At 35.4% G+C, this 17949-nt stretch overlaps 1 protein-coding gene across 1 annotated transcript in view; it reads left to right on the top strand.

Annotated features, from left to right (window-relative positions):
• The window catches only part of LOC145690995 (uncharacterized), a 39754-nt gene extending 24984 nt beyond the window's left edge, over nt 1-14770 (top strand). Inside the window, exon 2 of the mRNA XM_081766471.1 lies at nt 9922-14770. Coding sequence (XP_081622597.1) covers nt 9922-11509 — 1588 coding nt within the window. The 3' untranslated portion in view covers nt 11510-14770. The remainder of the gene's footprint in view (nt 1-9921) is intronic.
• The last annotated feature ends 3179 nt before the right edge of the window (nt 14771-17949 follow it).

Here is a 17949-nt window from a genome sequence, read left to right as displayed (position 1 = left end):
ATGTTTTTGTAAGCTGAGTTGAATTATTAATTTTCAATGAGCCATGTTTTTGTAAGCTGAGTTGTATTCTGTTTAATATAGCTTTAAATGTTGTTTTAATATTATGTTTTAATGGATCTTGTGGTTATATTGTGTTGTGAATCTCCATGTTTCTAATTTTGATTTAAATGTAGTATTTTGACGATTTACATCGATTGGTATTGATTCAGATTTGATTTTTGGTTCTTCAAATACTTCTTTTTTAAATGGAAACAGTTTTAAAGCTCTCTTCCTACCTAATCTCTTAGGTTTTTGTTTTTGCAATATGTCTTTTTCAAATGGGAAAGTTTTGCTAAAGTTTAATCTGTTTTGTTCATCTTCATATACTTTAATACGGTCTATGAGTTCTGTTTTTCCTTAGTCGGGAATAACTTTTGATCTCCTTTCCTTTACATAAGTTTTTTTTTTAATTCCACTACTGTGCGCTTAATTCAATTCATGATTACTCTCTTGTTTTTATTATACAAAAAATAATTTTTAATCATTTTCGTTATCTAATACAACAGCTGATATTCATGTGACGTGGGAAATCTCGATGTCTATTAGCATATTGTATTAGAACATGACTTTTATGGAAATAACCCATGAAAGTTACTAATGATGTAATGAAATCTAATTCATTTTTATTATTATTTTTTCAAATCTACCTCATCATGTTCATCACTATCATTTGTAGGCTCAAGTTCTTTGTCACTATCATTTGGGGGCTAAAGTTTTTTGTCGCTATCCCAATTTGATTCTGGTGTATATCTTTCTAATATTCCATTGTCTTTTTCTTTTAATAGCATTTCTTGTTCTTTTAATATGTGTTTTTCTAGTAGTACTGTTATGAGTTGAAGATCTTGATGAATAAGGTTAAGTTTATTCTGTGTCCTTTCATACTGCTTATCCATCTTTATTAAATACAGAAATGAACAAAAATGAATACCTACTTTCTTATTATTATAAAAAAGGAGGTTATGGAAAGGAAAACTATCCCCCAACTTAAGCAATAATGTAGAGAGAACGGAGTACATGGTTATTCAAAGCTTAGAAAAGGAGAAATAATAGCCTTAATCAACGAGCACAGAAATAAGTCTCTAGCAACAACTGCTGCAAATTCAGAACAACCAAGTAAACAAGATAAAACAATGATGAATAAAGATGAGCTTATAAAAGACACGATTCAAAGGTTAAACCCTGAGAATATTGTAAACTACATTCAGAAAATGCTTTGTAGAAATATAGTTATAAATGCACTTATTAGTCGAAAATTCAAAGAATGGAAACAAATTTTAGAAATAAAGAACTTACCTGATAACTTTCTACATATCTTCAAAAACAAGATACATTGGTGTTCAGTTACATCAACCCATAAACTGTCACTTTCTTTTATAGAACGTTATGAAGAACACATCAATTGGGTCAGATTATCAAACAGGAGAGACTTAGTTAGATACGAAAACATTATTAATAAGTATAGTGATAAACTTTTCTGAGACAAATTGTGTGAAAGAAGGTATGGTTCATGTTGTTATCATCATTTAAAACCAGATTTCGTACGAAACCATAAAGAACATACAAGACGACATATTCATTGGGACGACATATTCATTGGGAAATGAGTGAAGATTATGTTAATGAATTTAAAGAAAAAGTTGATTGACTCGTGTTTGGTGAAGAAAATAACTGGAGAAATATTCGCAAAAAACAAGCTATTGAGGTTTGCACACAATTCCAAGAATACTTGCTTTGGAGCATACTCTCTTGCAAAACAGATTTGCTTAAACTTACATTCCTAAAAACCTTTAAAGACAAACTCTGTTGGGATATAGTTTCTAAAAATTGTCGCATCTCAGGAAAAGAACTAACATCCTTCTTGAGAGAATTCGATTCTATTATCGATTTGCACGATATTACACCACTGCTAGATGAAGCACATGTGAGAAATAACAAAATAAAGTTTACTGGTCAAGTGTTAGTTTACACGATAAAAGCGAAAAATTTGTTCTCGAGTTCGAAAGGAAAGGTTTGGAGTAAAAACAGCATAATACGCACTTGTTGCGATAGGAAGTTCTCAGAAAACTTTCTAATGAAAATCACAGGTAAGATCGATATGTTTAAATTCTTAAGAGTAAATAAGCATGTCACGAGTCCCTCAGAAACAAACTAATGCTACTCTGAACAGGTTTACATTTAATAGAGAACTCAGAAGAATGCTCAGTATGCAAAGAAACAAAAACTGAATTATGTAAAATGACGTGTAAGCTTGTGTTCTGTGTTGAATATATGCTTACCTAGTTAAGAATTGATAACACTTGTCCTTTCTGTAGAAGTTATTATACTTAACAACAACAACAATGAATATCTTGAAGAAAATCCTGATTTTGATAATCCGTTTTTTTTTCTGTGGAAGATTGGAAATAATAACATCGAATATTGATGTTAAGTTTTTATGAAATGATAATCATAAAAGTTATATCGAAAGTTTTTACATAGGACTAGATGTTAACCGATAATAGAAACAATCAATTTTTTTTAATTTCTTTAACCAAATCTTCATCTGATAGGGACGTCCAAAACTCATTACCCTTACCTTTACCAATATCTAATTCTATTTGCACTAGGTTGAATATCCTAATACTGTTAAGATCTCGAAACTTTTCGTATATTATCTCATGATCTGGATATTTTTCTTGTGCCTCATTAAAAGGCTTATATAGACTTCTCTTTTGGCATCTGATACCATAAAAAGGGAAAGGATAATTAAGTTTGTTCTTGTATATGATTAGGCAATTATCTTTTGAATCATCGTCTGTATATGGTGCTGCTATTTTTTTAAGCCCTTGTTGTTAAGACTTAACTTTTCCGTCTGTATTTCTATATCTTGTATTCGTGTTTGGAGTAATTCGTTGTTAACTCTATATTGCTTAAAGTCTTGGATGAAATAGTCTTCGATAATATCATAACACTTATTGTAAAAATCTTTAGATAACAAAAAGGCAACAGCTAGAAATATTTCTTGTGTACATAAGTTCCACATATGATTAAGGTTGCTTCTTTGTCTCCTCCTTTTATTAGGTATGTGGAAGAGCAATTCCTATAATTAGAGGAGTTGGTTAATTCTAGCTCATAGTATCTTATTAATTCTTGTGACTTTATATTTTAACCAATTATCAAACCTCTTACGACCATCTTGACACACCTTAGTAGCAATGAAGTATCTTGTACTCTTATCCACAATCAATTTAAAATCTCCAAAACTAGCATACATATAGATGTCTTTAATCTGTTTGTAACAAATAACGTTTAAACTATCCATAGTAGCCGTATTTATTGTTTAGAAAATATTTTTTAACATTATTTCGTTACCAGCTAGTTTTACTGTATAAGGTGAGTTTTTGAACTGGCCCGAATTCGGTCCACTTAGTTTGTTATTGTAATATTCTAATATTTCTTTTGAACCTTTATTTTCTAACTTTTTTTTAAATCTTCTACTTCCCATTGCACACAATTTAGTAGCATTGAAGTAACCTGTGTTCTTATCTATAATCAGTTTAAAATCACCAAAGATACCATACCAATATCTTTAGTCTGTTCGTAACATATCTCATTCAAACTTTGATCCATACTAACCTATTATGGTTATTATTCCATAAAAATAATATTTAAATTTATACTACAACATTACTTTTATCTATCCAGCTATTATGTGAATCATCAAATACTAACCATTTAACGTATGCTTTGTCACCTTTCTTTCTCAACACCTCCACTAAGTATTCATCTTTATGTTTCGTCTTTAATAGTTCTGGTTCGTAAAATCTACCTTGCACATCCTCTTCTTCTAAAGCTTTAATTCTATACGTAGGTGCGTAAGATGGTATAACTTCGCTAATAACAAATACTTCTGTTCACCAATTAGGTGTATATCCTTTTTCAAATAACCCTTTCGATTTACTTATTTGCTCATTCTTTTTATTAACTTCTATAGACTTTAAACCAATGGTTCTATGCATACGATTATTATACTTGTTAACTTGTGTTGGTAATATTTCTATCCATTTATAATCTCCTTGTGTTGTAAATTTCTCCACATGTTTTGTTTAAGAGTTCTATTGAATCTCTCAACAACAGAAGCTTTCTTACCCCTATAGGTTGAGTAATGATTAATCTTATTTTCCTCCATCACCTTCTTAAATTCTTTATTGTAAAACTCTTTGCCTTGATCAGTTTGTAAGTTACTAGGTTTTCCCGTTCTTAATATGGATTCAAATGCTTCTGTAACATTTTTACCGCTCTTATCTTTAACAGGAACAGCAAAAGCATATTTCGAAAACACATCTATAATCGTTAGCAAATACTTATAGCCTTTGTTTAACTCGGAGATACCTTTTAACATGCCACTATGCATTTCCACAAGATCTGCTTGCCATAAATCATCGATACCTTTAACAATAACATTTAACCTAGGATAATTCTTTCCGGAACGTTTGTGAATTTCTTCTATAATGTCTTCTCTAATACCTTTACCTTGTTCTAGTCAATCTTTCTTTTTAACGAATTACGATTTAGTAACACCACATACTGAACCAATACCTTTCTTACTATATCTTCCATTCTGATTTTTTCTATTCTAATAGTGTTTTTCTTCGTATCTGTTGATTTCTTACGCTTAACACAATACATCCTGTTTATTATATAGAAATTTAAAATTCATCATTACCTAATACTATGCTCCTAACATTATCATTATCACTTGATTCGTTTTCGTATTCGTCTTCATCCTCTCTTTCTATATACATAATAATCATTAATGATTTGCCTTGTTTCAAATCAGAATCTTTGGATGGTCTAATTGTTAACTGATCATTTATACTAAAGTGTAATAGAAAACTTTCAACTAGAATTTCATTTAAAAATGTGTCTATAAGTTATAAATTGAAACTTGATTCTGTATGCATTAACCTACTTCTATAAAGAAATTTGTAGGCAGCAGCTAAATTATATACAAAAGTGACTGGTTTCTCAACATCATCTTTTGCCAATCGACATGGTAATTCTACAGTTTCTTTTTGTGTAAACTCTTCGTTTGCTTATTCAAGCAGCTCTAATGTTACAAGTTATCGATAGCATTAGATACATTAACCAATCTTTTATTCTTAAAATCAATCCAGGATGTATAATTTGACGTAAAAACTTCTTTTTTACTTTTAATGTTAGATGTAAGTTTTAGATGTAAGTATTTTATGATTTTAAATGTCATTAAAGCCTATGCGCAAAGCACTCTGCCCAATCTCACCCTACTGAATCTGTGCTGGTCAAAGATATTTGCAAAATGGGTTGGCCTAGAGTTTGGCCCAGGAGTTAGGTTATTACACTACTGTCCTTTACCCAAAGAAAGGGTGTAACTTCGAAAGGGTGTTGTGATAAAGACACACTCTACTTAGGTTCTGTTCGATTTCCACATTATCCAGTAGCTGACACCTTTTTCCTATCTTTTCTTTGCATAGTATCTCATAACTCAATTCATCCTTATATAGGGTTAAAAGAATTTATTTTCATTTCCGTAACTTCAGTAGGTAACAATTTCCTTATGAGGACACATTGTATTAAAATCTGTAAAATCGCCCGTAGCGTTAGCCAGAAGTTACAAAATAGTCGGGATTAGAGAAAAGTGTTAGGATCAACAGGACATACCCTCTCAAACGTCCCTAAAACTAGCTAAATGTTATAACGGAAAGTTTCCCTAGTACTAGTTAAATGTTATAACGGAAAGTTTGGAGGCAAATTTCGTTTAGAAAGTATGGATTCTGAACTCACAAGAGCCGTAAGAAAATTTGTTTTTAAGTAATGGTTATGCCGGCTAAGCTACAGAACACGTCGATGATGAGAATGAAAGAAATATTGAAATAAATAAAGTTCGAGGAAGCAGAACACGGAGGAAACCTATACACACGTTGTTTGTTCAGCACAATGCATACTAGGCGGGAGCTAGGTGGAACAGGTTGTACCATTAAATTTACGACACTTCAATAATAATAATAATAATAATAATAATAATAATGCTATTAAAAGTTTATAGTTGCACTAAAATTCGACAAAACTTACTTAAACGTATGAGTTTCGAGGAAGGGGTACAGCTACTCTAATTTAAACGAAAGCTTTCTGCTAATATTTCGTGTAAAAAATATTCTACTTTACGTTTCCAGGAAAATAACTGTAATAGAAAGACCTGAATATAAATGAACACTAAAGCTTGTAATAAACTAACGTGTGGAGTTTGCAGATGTAATTATAAAAGCCTTGCTACAAAAATATATACACAGACCATAAATCAGTGAGCTCTGAAGTACAAAGTAGCAAAATAATATATAAGATTCAGTCTACATAGCAGTTGTTGCTTAAAGAGTGACATATACTATTTCTATAATCGAGATAAGACGAGAAATGTTTACGATACTTTTCGTCTCGTCTCGATTCTCATCTCCAAAGCATGACGATAGAGTGAGTTAGCCTTGTCCCGTCTGGAATTAAAATGTTAAGTCTCATCCCGAATTTGTTTGGTTTGTTTTTAGAATCGAGATGAGAAATTCGTCTTTTCATGGGCAACGTTACACAAAACCATTTTTTTTTTATTTCTGCTTGTAATGGTATGACCTGAGCGATAATAAATTTTTAATTTTTAAATATTTTTCCGGATAATATTTATTATCACTAGTATTATTCCTGGAAATTTGATAGTTGAAGAGTTGAAACAAACGAGTATTTATATATTTATTTATGTATTTATGACTTCTTTACGTGGCGAAGTTAAGGATCTGCAGCCTTCTTCGAGCACTTAACCACGTGCATGCATTATACATATTTAAAAAAAAACACCAATATATAGAAAATATTAACAATTAAAAGAAAAGTATTGAACCACATAAAAAAACAATATACTACTTAATTTAAAAAAAATGGTTAAACACTTCAAAACACATAAATTAAAAAATAATATTCAATACGGGAAACAAAAATAACATGGAGAAACCAAAAATTGCATATTGCATATAGCAGTACTAGAGGTATGAATAAGCTGTACAAATTAACATAGGTTACCTATTGGTTGTGTGTTCATATGTGGGTTATTAATAATCTGGTAAAACGAAGATGCCTCATTTGCTACCAGTGTCCTTATCTTTACTTAAGAGAAGGGAATATACCGATTTTTTTTTTTAATTTGGCGACTGCGGAAACCTTGTGTATTAATTGAGGTATACTGTTCCAGAGGCGTGTAGTACTTACTGTGAAGGATTTTGAGTATGAATCAGAATTGTGACTGGGGATGGAGAGCAAGAAATTATCTTGTGATCTTGTGCTTCTAGTATGAAAATCTCATAAATATAAAAATCTACGGGCTAGATACGATGGTTCTGACGTAGTAAGTATTTTGTACAATAGGGTAAGATTATGTGAATTTCTTCTTCCGACTAACGTCAGCCATGACAGTTTTTTATAAAAAGATGTGATATGTTCCCTGTAAGTTATATTGAAAATAAATCTATTGCATTCATTTTGCACTCTTTGCAAGCGCTTTGATTGATTTTCTGTTAGATCAGAATAGACTGAGTCGCAATAGTCAAGATGTAGGAACACCAGTACCTTGACAAGTTTGATCTTCAAAGATATTGGTAAGAAAATTCTTAGTCGATTTAACGTATGTAGGGCACCAAACGCTCTCTTACAAACTACATTTATTTGATCTGACCAGGAGAGATTTTGATTTATTATGACTCCGAAATTTTTGGCAGCTCTAGTGAATGGAATAACAGTATTGGACAATATTATATTTGGGAGCTGATAGATATTAATAGAAGAAAGAATTCTTGGGGAGCCAATTAAGATGCACTGCGATTTTGTTGCATTAAATTTTAACCCATGAGCCGTAGACCAGTCGCTGATTTTGTTTAACTCAGTATTTATTTTCTCAATCGCATTATTAATATCTTGTTGGAGAAAAGAAGCATATAACTGAAAATCATCAGCGTAAATATGGTATTTACAATAGGTGAGAATTTTAGGGAGATCATTAATGTAAAGGGCAAAGAGAAGGGGACCTAGTACGCTACCCTGCGGCACTCCACTGTTGATACAATGCCATGCCGATATGTGATCCTGATTAATCACTACTCTTAGTTTACGTTCGTGAAGGGAAGAATGAAACCATTTAACCACTGATTCAGAAAAATTATACAATAATGAAAATTTCTTAAGTAATATGTCAAAATCAAAGGTTTGAAATGCCTTACTATAGTCAAGTAGAATAAGGAGCGTCAGTTTTCTGTTATAAATAGCCGATCTTATATCCTCCGTTATGTTTACTAGTACAGTGCATGTGCTATGATTACTTCGAAAACCAGATTGAAATGTATCCAATAAATTATTTGTTGTTAAGTATTCCCGAATTTGATCATTTACAATATATTGAAAAACTTTTGAAAGCTGGGGAAGGACACTAATTGGACGATAGTCTGCAATATTATCAGCGTTGTTCTTTTTTGGAAGTGGGGGGACCTTAGCAAGTTTCCATAGTGTGGGAAAAGTACCTGTGGCAAGAGAGTAATTAAAAATGTCACTGATAGGATTAAGTACATGCAGTAGGATTTTCCTGACCATGGTTATTGAATATCTGTACCAGTGGCTTTAGATTTAATTTTTTGGATCGCTTTAATACATGTGCAGGCTGTACGTGAGAAGACGAGAACAGAGAGTTAATTTCCGAAGCTACAATATTATTCATTGTTTGCAGTTTCATGGAGGCTGGTACCATACAGGTTTGACAGAAAAAAAGTGTTCAATTCATCTGGCGTATAGTTAACAGCGTTCTTGGCTATGTTTCTCCCAACCCCTAATACTTTAGCCATTTCCAAAGAACTGCTCCATTATTTTGGAATTCAAGTATTTAATAGGCAAAGCTCCGTTTTGCCTTCCTTACTTCTTGAGTGCAACGGTTTCTTAACATCCTATTGTTTTCGAATTTCGTATTAGGATTTATGGTGCTATCACTGGAAGGATCACTATTTTTAACATATCTCCTGTATGCTCTATAAGCTTTATCTGCGCACCATTAACGAACGTAATTCATCGGTTTAGCATGGTGATGGGTGTTGCGAAACACGTTTCTTAACTAAAGGGGCGTATCTATCATAGAAATTTATATTAAAGAATTATTATAGTAGTATTCAAATATTTGAATGTGATAAAGCGTGTGTTATCGCTGGTCAACCGCCATCACCATTCCTAAAGTAAAAAAAAAAAAAAAAATACTCGACGTGTATTCGATCGAAAAAGTCCCAGATTATTGGCCAATCGCCTAGACCACTGAACTACAATCACTACGCTGTAAATGATTAGTCTTTAGTCTGGTTACTTTAAGTTTCTCTGCCTCACCTTGGAAAGTTGTATATTATTTTTTTTCTTCGTTTCAAAATGTCTTTCGTATTCCTCTTATGATGATATAAGTGAATGATTTTCGGTAGAGTTTATTTTAATAAGTTCAGTTGTTCTTAAACCTTTGATACGCAATTTTGTTTTTTCTCCACATGAAACTACAGATAAGACAGATTTAATTCTCGTACTGTGCATTTGTTTCAAAGCAGCCACGGTCAAAGACTTATGACAGCAACGGTATAAACGATGGCTCAATTTGATATATTGAAACAAACTACAGCCTCTTTTTATGAGAATAGAAAGATATGGAAACTACTCAGTGGTACTCCATTTCATATTTGTACAATATTTCATGTAATAAAAAAAATGAGTGTAATTTTATCATGAAATAAAGAGAATGATTATTTTTTTGTTGCTACTTAATCATTATCTCCATTCACATTTCCTTATTTGTTGAATTTGTTACAGGCGCGATAACGTATTACCATTCCACGGAGAAGACGATACGTGTATTACTTTCAAGGAAACCATTTCTCATTCAGATGAGGAATCTCATACTTCGATGCAGTTTGGCAAGGGGTTTCATCCATCACTTTTGTCAAGGCATATTCTAGCTCAGGAGAGTGAAAAGCGTCATGCCATCCGAAAGAGTGAAAAACACTTTAGTCGAAGTTCAACTTTGTCAAGCAATAACTTAGTGCACACAGGTAAAAAATCCCACATCTGCGGAGTATGTGGAATGGAATCTAGTGTATGTTCATGTTTGGCTACGCACATGTTAAATCGTACAGGAGTAAGGTTACACACATGCCAGCAGTGTGGTAGGTCATTTACTCGATGTTCAAGTTTGGCTACACACACGTTAATCCACACAGGAGAAAAACCTCACACGTGCGAAGAGTGTGGTAAGGCATTTAAACAACGTTCCAATTTGTCTTCACACCTGTTAATCCATACGGGAGAAAAACCTTACACGTGCCAAGAGTGTGGTAAGGCATTTAATCGACGTTCCAATTTGTCTTCACACCTGTCAATCCACACAGGGGATAAACATCACACGTGCCACGAGTGTGGTAAGGGATTTAGTGTACGTTCGCATTTGGCTAGACACATGATAATACACACAGGAGTAAAAAAATACACGTGCCAAGAGTGTGGTAGGGGATTTACTGCACGTTCAGATTTGACTCAACACATGTTTGTCCACAAAGGAGAAAGATGCTACACATGCCACGACTGTGGTAGGGGATTTAAGCATCGTTCAGCTTTGGTTAGACACCTGTTGATCCACACAGGAAAAAAACCTCACACGTGCAACGAGTGTGGTAAGGGATTTAGTGTACGTTCACTTTTGGCTACACATATGTTAATCCACACAGGAGAAAGATGCTACACATGCCATGAGTGTGGTAAGGGATTTAGTGTACGTTCATATTTGGTTAGACACCTGTTAATCCACACAGGAGAAAAACCATACACGTGCGAAGAGTGTGGTAAGGGATTTAGTGCACGTTCTGATTTGGCTATACACATGTTAATCCACACAGGAGAAAGAGCACACACGTGCCAAGTGTGTGGTAAGGGATTTGGTGTACGCTCATATTTGGCCTCACACATGTTAATCCACACTGGAGGAAAACCCTACAGTTGCCAAGAGTGTGGTAGGGCATTTAATCATCGTTCCAGTTTGTCTTATCACATGTCAATCCACACAGGAGAAAAACTTCACACGTGCCAAGAGTGTGGTACGGGATTTAATCGACGTTACGATTTGTCTTCACACCTGTCAATCCACACAGGAGATAGACCTCACACGTGCAGAGAGTGTGGTAAAAAATTTAGTGTACGTTCACATTTGGCTACACACATGTTAAAACACGCAGGGGAAAAACCTCACACGTGCGAAGAGTGTGGTAAGGGATTTAGTGTACGTTCACGTTTGGCTAGACACATGTTAATCCACACAGGAGAAAAACCTTACACATGCAACGAGTGTGGTATGTCATTTAATCGACGTTCATATTTGGCTTCACACATGTCAATACACACAGTTTAAAGCATCATACGCGCCAAGAGTTTGGTAAGGGATTTAAACATTATTCAACTTTGGTTACACACGTTAGTTCACAAAAGATATAAAGCTCACACTTGCCAAAGTGTGGTTAAGTATTTAAATGAAATTCAGAGTTGGCTACACGCATGTTGATCCACACCCGATCCAAAATCTCACACGTGCCAAAACCCTGGAATGGAATTTATTCAACGTTCATACGTGTTAAGCCAAATAGAACGTAAATCTCACACATGGAAAATGTTGAAAATGATATAGTCTACGCTCAATCCTTGCAAGGCATTTCAATACACAAGTGACAAACCAAAGAGATGCATAGAACGTAGCCTCCTATTTAATCAAGGTTCACATTGAGGAAGAAATTGTTAATCCACACAAGACAAGAGTCTCACACGCGCGGAGTGTAGAAATACATTTACTGGCAAATCGTATCCTAAAACACATAGTTAAATAACGAGAGATATGCGAAGGAAGTTCAATAGGATTTAGTTTAGAATCAGCTTTGGCAAGACACGTAAAAAGACATGACATATAGAAAAGAATTTGCCGCTCTCATAAGTTAAGTTTTGGCAGAAATATTCTGTGCACGATAAATACACTGCTAAAGAGGACTACAACAGAATTAAATATTAAAGGAGTCAGACCACACAGCCCTTCAAATGTACCTGCCCTTTGGAATGGAATGTAAGCTGTGAAGGACAAATTGTTAAGTCCGTATTTTGGGGGCAGATGTTACAGGAAATTGGTTCCGCATCTACTCCAAGGAACATTTATGTAGAGATAAAAATTTCAAATATAGCCCATGAGAGTTCTTGTATGTAAGGGAGTTAAAGGCAACAAGTTTAACCGACATCCATAGTGAGGGCGCACCTTCCTCATAAGCTACAAGTGTAGATCCAGCGGAAAAACGTCAATTTTGAACACTGGGGCTTTCTGGACCATCTGCATTTTAGCTGCATCTTGCTTGTCCATACATGGTTGCGCAGTTCCATTTTCACCGCAAATATTTATATTTCCCGTTTTTACGACATTCTTTCATGCACGTGACAGAAAATTTTATGCAATTTGAAGATAAGAAGCAGTAGGGTGGGGACACTTGGGCGAGTTTTTTTTCCTACTGCGCATGCGCAAACCCTGGACGCTGATTGGCTGGCGCAGGTCACGTGACCCGGCCACGCCCCCTGACGCTGATTGGCTGGCCACGCCCCCTTGACGCTGATTGGTCGCCCCCGGCCACGCCCCCTGACGCTGATTGGTCGGCCACGCCCTTGACGCTGATTGGTCGGTGCAGGCCACGCCCCCCCGGCCACGCTCTTTTACGACCTCCTATCTACTGCGCCGATTGGCTGGCGCGGGACCCCCGCCGATTGGCTGGCGCGGGACCCCCGCCGATTGGCTGGCAGCGGACACCCACCGATTGGCTGCCACCGGACCCCGCCCCGTTCACGCCGATTGGCTGGCGTCGGACCTCGCCCCCTTGACGCCGATTGGCTGTCCACGCGCACGGTCTGCGCAGATCGGTCGACGCCGGATCACCGCACCTGCCACATGCCACATAAGATTCGTTCCCTTTTATGAGCACTTTACGAACACATAGCAGAACAGATATCACATTCTTCATTCGCCTATTTAACGCAGCACATATTACACAGAGACTCGTTCCCTTTTATGAGCACTTTTAACATGGCAGAAATTACACAGAGACCACGAACACATAACATAGCACATATTACATAGCAGGGGTGCACTCGTTCCCTTTTATGAGCACTCTTTTTAAACATAGCAGAGAATAATGGGAGTGTATTCGCCCTCCATTTTGAGACCAATTTTTGACCTACTGCGCATATGCGCAAAACTGTTCCGATTTCGCCGTTAAAAAAAATAACAACACACACACAGCAGACCGCAGACTGTTCCAGTTCAGGAGCAGATTACTGCTATGCGCAGAAACATAAAATAAGACATAACACCCCCGTTCTCTTTTACGAGCACTTTATAGCAACATAATAGAGCAGAGAATAAAACAAATAACAACCACACACACACACTTGATTGCTTATGCGCAGTAAAATTAAATTTCCAATTAATTACACATTGCACGCATGCGCAGAAAAATTACACTAGACTACAGCCTGTTCCAGTTGCAGTGCTGGTCCCGGTTCAATAGAGCAGACTACGTGCAACAAGCAGGTCATAAAAGACTATGACCTATTTTTCATCCCCTAAATAACATAGTAGACACCCACACTTGGAAATAACACGCATGCGCAGAAACATTTACATTTCCGATTCGACCATGCTGGTAAAGAATACCACACTTATTTCTACCAGGGTCTTATAGTTTATGTGGGATATGCCCTTTCTATGACAATTTTAACCGATTTGGATGAAACTCGGTATATGGGGGTTTTCGACCATGCTGATTACCAATACCACACCTACTTTTACCTGGGTCTTATGGTTCATGTGGGATACGTCCTTTCCATGACAATTTTAACCGATTTGGATGAAACTCGGGATATGGGGGTTTTCGACCATGCTGATTACCAAAACCACACCTACTTTTACCTGGACGTCGTTTGTATGACACTTAAAACCTAATAACTCAAAAACGGGTCCACATATTGAGGTCGTGTTTCCACATTTAGTAACTGGACATCAACTACTACAAGTTCCAAAATAATGACCATCGAGGTCAAAGGTCAACCTACTTAAAACCTAATAACATGAAAACTGAGCCACATATTGAGGTGCTGTTTCCAAATCTAGTAACTGGTCACCAACTACTACAAGTTCCAAAATAATGACCATCGAGGTCAAAGGTCAACATACTTAAAACCTAATAAAACGAAAACGGAGCCACATATTGAGGTGCTGTTTCCAAATCTAGTAATTGGTCATCAGGTACTACAAGATCCAAAACATTGACCATCGAGGTCAAAGGTCAACCTACTTAAAACCTAATAACACGAATACGGGGCCACATATTGAGATGGTGTTTCCAAGTCTGGTAATTGGTCATCAGGTACTACAAGACCCAAAACATTGACCATCGAGGTCAAAGGTCAACCTACTTAAAACCTAATAACACGAAAACGGGGCCACATATTGAGATGGTGTTTCCAAGTCTGGTAATTGGTTATCAGGTACTACAAGATCCAAAACATTGACCATCGAGGTCAAAGGTCAACATACTTAAAACCTAATAACACGAAAACTGAGCCACATATTGAGGTCGTGTTTCCACGTTTAGTAATTGGTCATCAGGTACTACAAGTTCCAAAATAATGACCATCGAGGTCAAAGGTCAACATACTTAAAACCTAATAACACGAAAACGGAGCCACATATTGAGGTCGTGTTTCCACGTTTAGTAATTGGTCATCAGGTACTACAAGTTCCAAAACAATGACCATCGAGGTCAAAGGTCAACCTACTTAAAACCTAATCACTCGAAAACGGAGCCACATATTGAGATGCTGTTTCCAAATCTAGTAATTGGTCATCAGGTACTACAAGATCCAAAACAATGACCATCGATGTCAAAGGTCAACCTACTTAAAACCTAATCACTCGAAAACGGATCCATATATTGAGATGGTGTTTCCAAATCTAGTAACTGGTCATCAACTACTACAAGTTCCAAAACATTGACCATTGAGGTCAAAGGTCAACCTACTTGAAACCTAATCACTCGAAAACGGATCCACATATTGAGATGGTGTTTCCAAATCTACTAATAGGTCATCAGGCACTACAAGTTCCAAAATAATGACCATCGAGGTCAAAGGTCAACATACTTAAAACTTAATAACACGAAAACGGACCCACATATTGAGATGGTGTTGCCACATTTAGTAATTGGACATCAACTACTACAAGTTCCAAAATAATGACCATCGTGGTCAAAAGGTTAAAATACTTAAAACCTAATCACTCGACAACTGAGACACATATTGAGATGGTGTTTCCAAATCTAGTAACTGGTCATCAACTACTACAAGTTCCAAAATAATGACCATCGTGGTCAAAAGGTTAAAATACTTAAAACCTAATCACTCGAAAACGGAGGCACATATTGAGGTGCGGTTTCCAAATCTAGTAATAGGTCATCAACTAGTACACGTTAAAAACGTACTGACTTTCGAGGTCAAAGGTCAAATATTTAAACCTTAATAACTTGTAAACGGAGTCAGCAAGAGATTTCTGTGTCCTATTCTTTTTTTGTTCCAAGCAGAAAAAGTGAAGAATGAATAAATTTTAGTGACGTATTTGCTATTGTACTAACGAGAAAAAAAAATCAAAACAACGCCATTTTTAACTAGCTCAGAATTTCTGTACATTTTGGTTATTCAAAATAATTTGGATGGACTAACGAAAAAGAAAGCAGAGATATGCCACTTTAGCTAGCTGAGAATTTAAAGAAACAAAGGGAACCTACTCAATTTTCTATCAACGAGAAATGCCATATTTCAACTACCTCAGAGTTTATGTCTTCTTGTACTAATTAAATAAACGAAGGAATAATGTACCAATGAGAAATGCCATTTTTTTCTAGACCATGTTCTAATATTTAAACAAACGAAGGGGTGAATTTGAGTGACCTATTCAATTTTGCACCAACGAGAAATAACGGCGTATTTTAATTCATTTTGTACTATTTAAATGAACAAACAATCGGATAAATTTAACCGGCTCAGAAGTGTACTATTTAAACAAACGAAGGTCTCTTGAGTGAGATTTCCAATTTTGTAGCAAGAATGACTATTTTCTAACTAACTCAAATTTGGATGGAGTGATTAGTTTTGTTCGAACCAGAAAAATTTGATTGGATTATTTCCTTATGTACCAACTGGGAAAAGTGAAGGAATAAATTTGGGTAGAATATTTAGTTTTGTACCTAGCAAAATAAGAAAAAGAAGTGAAGAACGAATAACATGTACCAACAAACAAAATGGAGCACCAGCGACAAAAAAGAAATCGAAGGAGGAATAAATTTGGGTGACCTAATCAGTTTGTAATAAGCAGAATCAGCATTCTATACTTTTTTTCTCCCATTCATTGGGGTTGTCCTATTTCCTTTTGTACCAACGAGAACCATTTTTAACAGACATAGAATCTGTACCAAACAGAAAAGAGGAGCTACACGATTAAACAAAGCAATCAATTTTTAACTAGCTCAGAATTTATGTGCCTTTTGTAACGAAGAAACAAATTTGAAGGAGGTTCATTTTAACTAATCCTGCTGCGAGTAGATCAATTAGTACATAGTAAAAAAATAAAACAATATGACATTATTGCGACTTTCATTTTCGAATACATACGAATTAGGCCACTATGGCAAAAAAATTCTTGAAAACTCTCTCCTTATGCTTTAGAAACCCGCTAGTAGGGCGTCGATTCAGTAATCCATATTGGAGTATACCTTTCATACAACAAACAAGTCTACTGTCTTCGGCACGCATTTTAGACCAAGGGCAGCAAGACACTATATTAAATAACACTTCTGCTGGATAGAAATTCGATTCTCTCGATCTTCTGCTTTACTTGGAAATTGTCCACATCTTAGAATTTATCAGGTTACATCTAGTAAAAGAAAACGAACAGATAATTTTGAGACAGTTCCATATGGGTAAATACAGTATTAGTAGAGATAAGGAGAGAGTAAAAAAAAAATGGAAAATTAAATTTTAAATCATTATTATTATTATTATTTTAGAGGTCAAAAGGAAGAATAAATGAATTTGAGTGGCATATGTACGGAATTTAGTTTTGTAAAGGGCAAAAAAATTGAATGGAATATTTTATTTTGTACCAGCTGGGAATTTAGTGTTGCACCATTGTATCAATTTAAGTATTTTTGTACTATTTAGTACCACCGAGAAGGTGTAGAATATTTAGTTTTGTTGGCTTCTTTATTTTGTATTAACGACTAAAGCCTTTAACACATACTTGGTTGTGTGCATTATAATGGCCGAAGTTTTTCATTTCCCCGTGGTACAACGTAATGGTCGCCCCGCTTATTCTAGGTCTACAGTTAGATATTTTCGATTGGATAATGGTATAAAGCCACGTTTTGTTGAGCACAATGCCCACTATAACGATGTGGTAGACAATTATTTGATGGATAGATATTTGTTTAATAGTCGATATAACAAATGGTATATGATAGAATTTGTTAAGCATTTATCGCATGTAGATATTAAGATAGACTTTTTTGTCGTTGGTTACTCGTTTAACTGCACACAGTTCTCTTTTCCAATCAGCTACCTTTTTTGCCATGAAAACTAAGGGTAATAGTTATACTGTGATAGCTTTCTTTCGCTATGGGGGAACGCAGGACACTTTGGATGAGTTATTAAAGTTTTGAAATCATGTGTGCGAGTTCAGGCCAAGTATCCAGATTGCAGATTTACTTGGCTGCT

Source organism: Thermobia domestica, chromosome 7 (assembly GCF_964235325.1).
Source record: "Thermobia domestica chromosome 7, izTheDome1.hap1.1, whole genome shotgun sequence".
Taxonomy (NCBI): domain Eukaryota; kingdom Metazoa; phylum Arthropoda; class Insecta; order Zygentoma; family Lepismatidae; genus Thermobia; species Thermobia domestica.
This window is presented reverse-complemented; position numbering and strand designations above follow the sequence as displayed.